We start from the raw sequence: 10,879 nt of genomic DNA on the forward strand, positions 1-10,879 counted from the left end.
TTACATCCTTCACATTTTTAAAAAAGGTTCTCCCGGGTGAAGAACCTTTTTTCTCTGAATAATAGATGATGATGCATTTAGGAGGAAAAAAACGGAGCAGTAAAATCAAAAGAAAACCCCACCCTCTCCCGAGGCATAATCTTTATGCCAGAACATGACATCAGCATGAATAAATGCGTAAAGGGAAAAGGATAGTCCTGGAAACTAACTTTGATTCTGGGGGTGGCGGTGGTGGTGATGAAATCTTGAGGGAATGCCAAATATTTGTCTGTTTAGCAACACCTCCATCCCTGATATAAGGCAGGAATTCAGAGAAAGAGCCACTATCTCTCTTAAGCTCTTAGAATTTAGCAGGGAAGTCTGTATTGTGTGGCTCCATTTTTTGGCAAAATGACCACTTCCATCAAGCAATACACTTCCTCCTCTTCCTGTAAGAAGGGGGCTTCAAGCAGTTTTGGTGGGGGCTCTTGCCGTCTCTCCTCTGTCCCTTTGGGTGGAGGATGCAGGACTTCAAGCATCTATGGAGGAGCTGGTGGCATCTCTGTCTCTTCCTCTCGCTATGTCTCTGGGGTTGGAAATGCCCTTGGTGGTGGCTATGGGGGCAGCAGCTACTGTAGCAGCTATGGTGGTGGTTTTGGTAGTGGCTTTGGTGGAAATTTTGGTGGAGGCTTTGGTGGAGGCTCTGTGGTCAGTGGTGATGTCCTTTTGACTGGAAGTGAGAAGCACACTATGCAGAACCTCAATGAGCGCTTGTCTAATTACCTGGATAAGGTGCGGGCATTAGAGGACGCCAATACCAGTTTGGAAATTAAAATCAAAGAGTGGTATCAGAAGCAGGGACCTGCTCCAGACCGTGACTACAGCCCCTATTTCAGAACAATTGAAGATCTCAAGAGCCAGGTATGACTCAATGCTTATTAGAGGGAAAATTTTCCCAGTCTTAGGAATGCATTCTTAGGAATGCATTCTTAAGGTCAGAAAAAATAATTTGGGATTCAAAGATTCAAAACCATACTGGTTTATAAATCTAGAAAAAAAATATAATATTCAAAGTCTTTTATTGATTGCTGTCTTAATTCTCTGTCACTGCAATGCAAATGAAAAAAACATGTGTTATTACAGTTCTCTGTGTACTTGTTGCATAACTCATATCTTTGTGACTTTGTCACAATGTGTCCCTGCCTCTTGCAATTCATGCAGAAATTATACTCCATAGCAAACTGTAGACAGTTTTTACATTATTATGGTGTTAATGTGTGCTTAAAACCATAACTACAAAAAGTTCTTAGGTGCATGCATCTCTAAGTGGTACACACTTTTTCAAATATGTTTTGTGCCAGGTTAATCCATATTCTGTATCCATTGAGGATAACCTCTGCAGTCATATGCATTATGTAAAGAAGATTATTATAAATTTTAGCATTTATGCTGTTTTGCAAAATTAATTTCAGTTCTGCTTATCATGGGGCGAGGGATAGAGTGATTAGGCCTACTATTGCAAGACAAAATTCAGAACAGTTCATCTGATTTCTGATACATTGAACATGTTAATGAAGTGTTCCTAGAACTTCTAATGGGAAACCAAGATGCATGGATGCATCTGAATTAAATGTTAATGGAAATTCTTATATATCCTTAACAATATGAGAGTTTTCTATGCTGGATTTTGAATGAATACTTGTACTTCATTACCTAGAAAGGACAAGGGAACACCTGAAAGATATAAAATATGCATGTACTACAAAAGGTAGTTCCTGCCGTAGAAATGTGGTCCATCTTGCTACTGTGGGCAATGGTATGAATAAGTGACCTAGGTGCCTCCAGGACTGCTTGTCCAGGAGGTCACTATGGATGGGTAAATTCAATATCATTTTCCTTTTTCTAAACTGGCCAAGTTTTAAATCAAATGGTTCTCAGAAAGGAATCAATCAAACAGACAGCAGTTCTCTGCAAAGGTAGAAGATATGGATAAATGGTTACCCTTGTCTTTCATGACATTTAGAATAAAGGTTATTGATAAGGGAGAAGAAATGGATTTTTTGCTAATTAGCTAATTCCTAAAAGAATGGCAAATGGAGATCCAAGGAAATAACAATGAAGAGCAGATTGCTCTAGGGTATGAATTATTTAATTCCAGTTGTCTACTGAGGGAACCTTCCTTAAAAAGTTGCAAATGAAGTCTGTACCATTCTGAATATGAGCCTGATGATGCAATGCTGGATGTTACTCACACTCCAGGCTTGAATTCCTGAGAGATCTTAAGGGCAGGGCAGGGCTCTGATACAGCTCACCTTTTGTATAGTCTTGTCTGATAGATTCAGACTCAAGTACTGAGTAATAATAACAATGATTTTGTACTAGACTCAAATGAGGGATTAAACAGCTCTTTGAACACTACATTTGCTAAACAAATAAAGATCAATATGACAAACGTATTAAATTTGCCTAGTGGGTAGATACTTATCCTGATAAGTATCCGCTCATATTTCTGCTTTTTTCTATTTACTATTTTTATTTCATGATTGCTTTTGTCCTATATACAGTTAGGATGGTATGATAAATGGTAACAGCAGTGATGGGAATCTGTAGTCTTTTGTATGTCATTGAAATATAATTCTCAACATCTCTCACTATGATATAGCCATGGTAGCTATATTACTGGGATTTTTAAAACAGCAACCTGAAGTTCACTGTTTCTCTATTCCTGAGTTGGTGAATTGGATTGAGATAGGAAAACCTCTTAAGATTGCTTCTTAATTTACCCATTCCCTCCCCTAGATTTTAGCCGCTTCCATTGACAATGCTAGTGTTCTCCTTCAGATTGACAATGCACGGTTGGCTGCTGATGATTTTAGAACCAAGTAAGTTTTGTTTTTTAAAAATTTATGGACAAATGGGAAACAATAGCATAAGGCTCTTTTATATAGCTTGCTGAATGGATGGAATTTTGTACACACTAAGTAACTGGATTTTGACTTTCAGATTTAACAGATAAAAGTTAGATTAAAGAATGAGAAAAGGGGTCAACACAGGTAGTGATACCTGAAGATTTTGGGTCTGATTTCCACTGAGAATAAGCAGACCTCAGCTTCACTTCTTAATCCAAGTTTAGGAATACAGCTCCCACATGTCCCAAGTCATCCTTAAAACTCTGGATGGTCCAGAAATTTCCCACATTAGTTAATTTTTTAAATGTTTAATTAAAAAAAAGTATGGTTGCAATTCTATGAGATGCAATGCTCTTTAGTTAGAGCTTGAGAGATCTTGAACGCGAAAGTCTTGAAAGATTTCATGATCATATATGGGATTTTGCTTTGTTACTTTAGATTGTGCAAAATCTCAAGGTAAGATTGTTGGAATCTTGTAACACTTGGAGCAATACTTTTTGTTGTTGATATTGGATACTCAGAAATTTCATGGGATCATATACTAGTGCTCAGAATCTGTCATTTTCATTATATATTTCTGAGATGAATAAATATCCTTTGAAATTCTACTGCTCTGATAAAAATATATGCCAAAATGCACATTTTTAGAAAAGCAGAAATTTGTAGACAACATATTTAAAGTTATATGTTATAATCAACTTTCATCTTTGAAAATGATTATAGATTAAACAGAGCCCCTCCCCTCCCCTCCCCTCCCCTTCCCTTACCTTTTTTCCTTTCCTGAATTTGTAAGGCCACCCAATTCAGAATACTGGATTGGGGTACAGTATTAAAAAAAGATAAAAGTCAAATTTTGAATCTTTTTTCAATAATATGGGAAGAGTGGTGACACAGACATCGTTCCTAGGTTCCATCAGTTGGCATATGTTCCCAATGGGATCTGGATCATACCATACCTTTAAACTGAGTGGGATTGGCAGATGCTATAGGTCAGGGGTGTCAAACTGCCGGCCTGTGGGCTGGACGCGTCATCCGGAAGCCACACCCACCCCATTGCCGGCAAAGGCTCCGATACATTGCGTGACGTCACATGACATTGCAAGTTTGACATCTCTGCTATAGGTGATAGATGATCCCACAGGTAGTTAGACCATAAAGCACTTGACAGATGATAACAGTAATTTGAATTCACTGTTCACTGTTCATGTGCAGTTCCTAAACCAGAATTGTTTACCAAAAATGCCAGTGATTCTCTGGGCTGCTTGATCCTTATATGTGATCTTCAAGAGCAATGCCATGTACAGCACATTGTAATAATCCATGTGCAATGTGACCAAATGACAAGAAATTGTCTGAAATGTGTCTGATTCAGAAAAGGGTGTAATTGTTGCACAAGATTGATTTGTACAGAGTATTTCTTCACTACAGCTACCATCTGTTTTTCACACAGAAGTGAAAGTATAGTGGTGACAATAATTGATCAAGAACAAGTATAAAAACAACAACAACAACAAGGATTATCCTGGAGTAGTTTAGTACTCAGCTGATATTCTGAAACTCTACAAATAAAATTCAGAAACTGGTGACCATCCTGTGTATATTTGAACTTCTTCCTCTATAGGTTAAACAGGATATGACGTCTGTTATGAACTAATTTTGAATAGCTAAAGGCCTGTAGTCTATGATTTAAACTCTTTTCTGAACAGTACTACTTTGGTGTTGATTAGAATCACCACCTCTTTATAGTGTTCATCATTATAGAAAGTCTATCAGTGCAAAGTGAGAATTTTCTCTCCATTGCAGATGAAATTTTTGCTGTCACTTTTGGTCAGGAATCTGGCAGGCTAAAGAATTTCTCTTTCCTGACAATGTATTTAAACAAACAAACCAGTGAAGAGGATAAATAAGAGTTGCCATTTGGCTTTCACTGAATCGTATTTTTCAAGACACCAGGGATTGATTCAGCAAATTTCAAAATTTTAAATGAAAGCAGGAACATATTAGCCACTATGAGTATCAATAGGAGTGGAATCAACTTTAATCTTGAATACAGACTTTTAAAATCACAATACTAGCTAAGACCTGAGTAACGGCAGATTAAAACTGAACAACAGTTTTTCTGTATTGATTTTTCTAAAACATCTTTGCATTTATTTAATTAAAGAAAATAAAGGGGGGAAAATAAAGCGATAGAAAAAAGAAGTAAAACAATGAAAGAAAAGCAAGAGAACAATTTTACATAAAGGCTGATCATACATTTTTATATTATATAAAGTTTCATATAGCAGTTTCCACAAAAATAATCATATTGCATTTTTATTGTTCATTTAATCATGTCTATAAGCAATTTGTTTATTAGCTGCAGGTAACATCAGGACTTCAAAATGGATAGGTGATTTAGCTCCTTGTTGAATTTTTGCATTTCCAGGTTTGAAACAGAGCAAGCTTTGCGTCTCAATGTTGAAAGTGACATCAATGGACTGCGCAGAGTCTTAGATGAACTGACCTTGTCTAGGTCAGACCTGGAAATGCAGATTGAGAATTTGAAAGAGGAACTGGCATATCTCAAGAAGAACCATGAGGAGGTAAAACATCAACACAGCACTAAAACTATCTATCACTAATGAGAGTATAGGGAAGTTGTTTGAATTTTTTTTCCACATACTGGTTCAGGCCGATTAAATGGATATTTCTTGTTGCCAGACTCAGGATTTGGCATCTGAATTTCATATTATATTACTCTGTGTTTAAAACAGCTTGGATGATATGCAAATATTTAAATCATAGACTTTAGATGGTCATCCAGGAAGGGACTATGGTCTTAAGAAAGAAACATGAGTCTACATTAAAACTCATGTTCATATGTAAAAAGTCCCAAATTCAATTGCTGGTATCTCCCAAAAAACAGGTGAGGAAAAAAGATTTCTGCCAAAGACTGTACATATCAATGGGCTCATTCTCACAACATAGTACAAAGGTGACTGGCAGACTATTTTTAAATGATATGTCCTTGAGACTTTTGTCTCATTTCCAGCACACAGCTGAGGAACTGAAAGTCACCTTTTGCTGTTTCAATGCTAAAGGAGTGTTTTCTCTCTTCTGACACAATATGTCCTGTGGATATGATCCGTGATGCTTCCTTAATAATGTGGTTGCTCATATAATCATGGGCTGGAATCTGCTCACTCTCCTTGAGTCAGCTGTGTTTTTTGAAAACTGTTTTCCAATATAATTCCAATAGTCTAGAGCAGGGGTCTTCAAACTTGGCCCTTTTATGACTTGTGGACTTCAACTCCCAGAATTTCTCAGCCAGTGTGGCTGGCTGAGGAATTCTGGGACTTGAAGTCCACAAGTCATAAAAGACCCAAGTTTGAAGATCCCTGGTCTAGAGCAAGGGTCTTCAAACTTGGCCCTTTTATGGCATGCTAGCTGAGGAATTCTGGGAGTTGAAGTCCACAAGTCATAAAAGGGCCAAGTTTGAAGATCCCTGGTCTAGAGTCAATGGGAGTCAAGTCTCCTCCCTCTCTTCTCTTGCCATATCTCTCAGTCTTGACAGGAGAAGAAATAAAGAGTAAACGGAGATAGATAGCCAATGACAGAGATCTGATCCTTTCTTAGTTTACTGGGTCCCCTTCCCCCCCAATTCATTCTGTTGGAGAGACTTCAGCCCTGGGAAAAAGCATTCAGTAAATGTTGAAGAAACCAGTTTGGTGCTGCAGTTAAAGCATTAAATTAGAAAATGTGGGTTCTAGTCCCACAAGGGGGGAGTTAGGCACAAAGTAACTAGAAGTGAAGACATATCTGTGGGCTCACATTGGGGATCTCATGCTCTGTGCTTAAACAGCAAGAGTTTCTCAGTGAACATGTGCATGAAAAATACTGTACATTGCTTTGCTCTTTGTGTTTTTGATGGCTTTTCTTTTTTGAATTTGGTTTTGGTACATTTTGCTGAACCAAATAAAAAGAGTCAAGAAATTAAACAGACACTAAAATCCTTGAAATATTACCTCATGAGAAGGCAATACATGTTAGACAGATAGGCTGAATAATACAGCTTTCTATGAAGCTTTGTGTAGAAATGTATATGAATGATAAACATTTTCCTTCTGCAGGAAATGAATGCTTTCCGAAAGCAAGTCAGTGGAGAAATCACTGTGGAAATGGATGCTGCTCCTGGTGTGGACCTAACCAAGATCCTGGGAGAAATGCGTGAACAGTATGAGACTTTGGCTGAGAAGAACCGTAGAGATGCTGAGCAGTGGTTTGTCATCAAGGTGTGTTTTTTAGGGAAAAAAAATCAGAGGGCCTTTACAGAACACAAGCCATATATTCCCCAAAAGGTGCTCAGTGCTCTACAATAAGTCTTCCTTTTTTTTCCTTGTAGACTGAAGAGCTAAATCGGGAAGTTGCCACCAATACAGTAGAGCTGCAGACAAGCAAAACCGAGATCGTGGAACTCAGACGTACTATTCAAAGTTTAGAGATAGATCTTCAAGCTCAACTCAGCATGGTATGGGAACACTTAAAGTCTAATGACATTTCCTCCTTATACAGTATGTATAATCTGTTACGTAATTTTGGTTGTTTCAATGATAGATATGGGTTAGGAAGAATCATAACTTAAAATATCAGACTATCTTCTCTTGCTAACGTGTACTTCTCATTAACAAACAAAACGAAAAAACTGTTATTGAAAGGAAAGAGATATACAGAATCTATTCCAGAAAAGTTTAGCTGTCCTCATTAAGCTTAGTCTTATTAAGAGTAGAAGAACATTTTTTCTTCTGCCTTCAAGATCAGATGAAGGAATTTATTTCCTCTGCTGAAGCTGCCTGGCTTGATTCTTTATTTTCTATTCATCTTCTGGAGAATGTGGAACTTACTAGCCTTTTTTTTTAATGTATGAGACACTTGAATTTCCTTAGTATCTGAAATAGTACATGTCATTCACACAATAGCACTAAATATATCTGGATCCCTAATTCAGTTTCCTCCTACTCTTCCGTTTCCCCAGAAATCAGCACTAGAAGGGACATTGGTGGAAACAGAAAATCGTTATGGTACCCAGCTTGGCCACATCCAGACTATGATTACCAATGTGGAGGAGGAGTTGTCTGCCGTGAGATGTGACATGGAGCGCCAGAACCATGAGTACAAGATTCTCCTTGATGTTAAGACACGTCTGGAACAGGAGATTGCCACCTACCGTCGTCTTCTGGAGGGAGAGGAAGCCCAGTATGTAAAAGAGGATGGGGTGGGGTGGGGTTTGACAAAGATGGCTGGATTGGGAAGATTAAGCAAAAGAAGTGATCTAAAATGACATAACCTGTATGAATGAAGGTTTTTAGATGGGAAAATATTTATTTAAAGTTTCCATCTTTAATATTTGTTTCATTCCTAAGTAAACAGTTTTCCGGAAATCTTGAGCTTCTTTCTAAGAAAATCCATCTGTTGGTAACCTAGTCATTATTTTTAAATATTACCAAAAGTTGTTTTACATAAATATTTTATTATAATAATACCTAATAATGTTTTAGCAGACTATTCTGTTTTCATGTTTAATAAGACATATCTATGAATTTTATATTATTGCCTCATTAATTGCATTGTGCCCTAGCAAAACTATCAGGGTTTCTAATTGGCCCATGAAATTCTGTATTTCTTACAGCATCAGCTCCCAGTATAATGCAGCTAAATCTGGCAAAGAAGGTAAGAATGGAACTTAATTAAATTGTATCCTAATTTTCACTAATTTATTGTTCTCCAAATTGTATTGGATTGTAATTCCCTTGATCAACAGGTCATAGTAATTAGGGTTCATGGGAATTGTAGTTAAATACATCTGGAGAATTTCAGATTGTGAAAACTTTCTGTGCATGCTTACCAAGAAGTGAAGTCAATGTATAGAGAAATGTAATGCCCCCCACCAAAAAAAAAGATGGGGAATCAGTCTTAGACCCAATTCTGGATATATATTTTAAAAATCAAATTGCCTAGAAATCTGTTAAAACAGGAAGCAACTAGGTAAATGGATTCTTTTGTGCATACCTTCCTGTAATTCAGAACATACATACTGAGCATGTATAAAATAATACATGTTAGCTAGCTAAATAAGCCAGAAGATGATATCTGAAGAAAACAAAGAATGCAAAATGTTCATCAGCTTGAGTGATGTTCTACTAATTATAATATTCCATGATTTTAAGTGTATTTCAGGCTGTTCATTCTTAAGATTCATTCTCACACATCCCTTTTATTAAGGAATAAACATATTTCTGATTGAACATGTGTGTTACTGTAACAGTTTTATCCTCTTCCTAATCCTTCCTATTACTAAGAACTCCACTATAATATTGCAGTCTTCCCCAAATTAGTGTCTTCCTGATACAATGCCACTGCAACTCCCAAATTTTCCTACTTGCATAATGAGAATACTTTAATTCTGGGACCCATAGTCCTAACAAGAAAGTACCCAGTTAGGGAACTGCATCATAGAAAGTCTACTCCCCCCCCTTTGAGTTATATACTGTAACAGAAGCATTGGTAGTCCAGAAAAATGGTGAGATTTGGAAGCAGTAACACTTTCTGGATCTCTACATATAAGAAGCACAGAAAGCAGGGGAATCCTTTTAGAAGAACCTCTTAATTAATTGAAGGTTCAACGGAACCTTCTTGACAGCTCCAATCATTTCATTATTACATTACAAGCTGAGGTCAGCAAGTATCCCTTTGGGTTTACCTGAAGAAAACATGACCTTTATGCCTCTTTCTCTTGCAGTATCAAAAACAACTCGCCAAGTCCGCATGGTTGTTGAGGAGCTTGAAGATGGGAAAGTAGTTTCTTCACGTGAGCAAATCCAAAAGAATTCCTACTGAAAAGGATCCTACATACTTCAAGATATATCTGAAAAAATAGTTGTAGTGCATATTTTTGTGTAGTTGATAGTCTGTAGTTTGTATGTTCAGATAAAAAAGAGAACAAAGTGATATAAGTACCTGGATTTTTCAACAATAAACTTGTATGTCAGCAATTAATTTATTTGTGAATTTTAATTGCCACCCATCTCATAGTTCAAAATGACTCTTAATAAAGATGCTGTTTTCCTGCTCATGCAAAACACAGGTTCTTACCATGGAACTTATTTATTCAAAGAATGTAAGCCATGTTAAAGTTTAGGCCAAGTGACTTCAGGGAGGTCTTTCCAAAATTAGCCTACTTTCTCTTCTGGGTCAGTTCTCCAGTCAGTTGCCATATTTCTCTGGGTCCAGTTTGTCCATACAACTGTTTGGGTCACATGAAAAATGCTGTTTTACCTTCTCATCATTATCTCTGCTTCAAGAGGACAGATAAATGTCAATGTATTTGGATTTTCATTTGCACCTTTAGCTCTGGCATCTTGACAAGCCTAAATTTTAGCAAAAGGAACTAAGAGTAAAGGCAGGAAGACTCAGGCAGTGACATTGTCAGCAGGTCCCAATTATGCCCATTTTCTGAACTTGGCCTGGAGCCTCATCAGTGGTAAAATTATGATCTATACTTAGCATCTAGATTTCCAGTAATCTCAAAGAGTTGTGTCCTTGTAGAGATGAGTCACATTCTCTTTTTCCATCTCCATTGTTATATAACAAAAAACACACTTCATTTCTCAAAAAAGAGATTAAACAAGTGTAAAAACATTGCCCTTTGCCTTTCCTTCTAGACCCTAAAATTTGGGACAATTCTCTGTAGTTGTCAGACTAGCAAGATAGTTCAGTCATGAAGCACACCCAGAAGAATTAGCTCTGTATTTTAAGATTTTTTTTCAAGTCTGAAAATACATTGAATGAAAAACCATGGTCCATAAGATGCTTGAAGGCACGGAATGTGGCTTTTAAATCTGGCAATATGCTGGCACTTATAACATTCAGAGCTAATTTGAAAAGTGCCATAAAAGAAACAAAGCAAGCCCATTGTCAGAAAATTCAGAACTTTTTTCAGGACCCAACAAACA

General features: G+C 37.1%; 1 protein-coding gene across 1 annotated transcript; it reads left to right on the plus strand.

Moving 5' to 3' along the window:
• Positions 1-390: 390 nt before the first annotated feature.
• Positions 391-9,910, plus strand: LOC308677535 (keratin, type I cytoskeletal 14-like; the record flags this gene model as incomplete). Its single annotated transcript, XM_081344016.1, has 8 exons — positions 391-900; positions 2,779-2,861; positions 5,317-5,473; positions 7,001-7,162; positions 7,273-7,398; positions 7,903-8,123; positions 8,557-8,597; positions 9,667-9,910. 8 exons carry the CDS (start codon positions 391-393, stop codon positions 9,762-9,764), a joined length of 1,398 nt encoding a protein of 465 aa, XP_081200142.1. The 3' UTR covers positions 9,765-9,910.
• Positions 9,911-10,879: the final 969 nt, after the last annotated feature.

Source organism: Vipera berus (assembly GCF_964194415.1).
Source record: "Vipera berus genome assembly, chromosome: Z".
Taxonomy (NCBI): Eukaryota; Metazoa; Chordata; class Lepidosauria; order Squamata; family Viperidae; genus Vipera; species Vipera berus.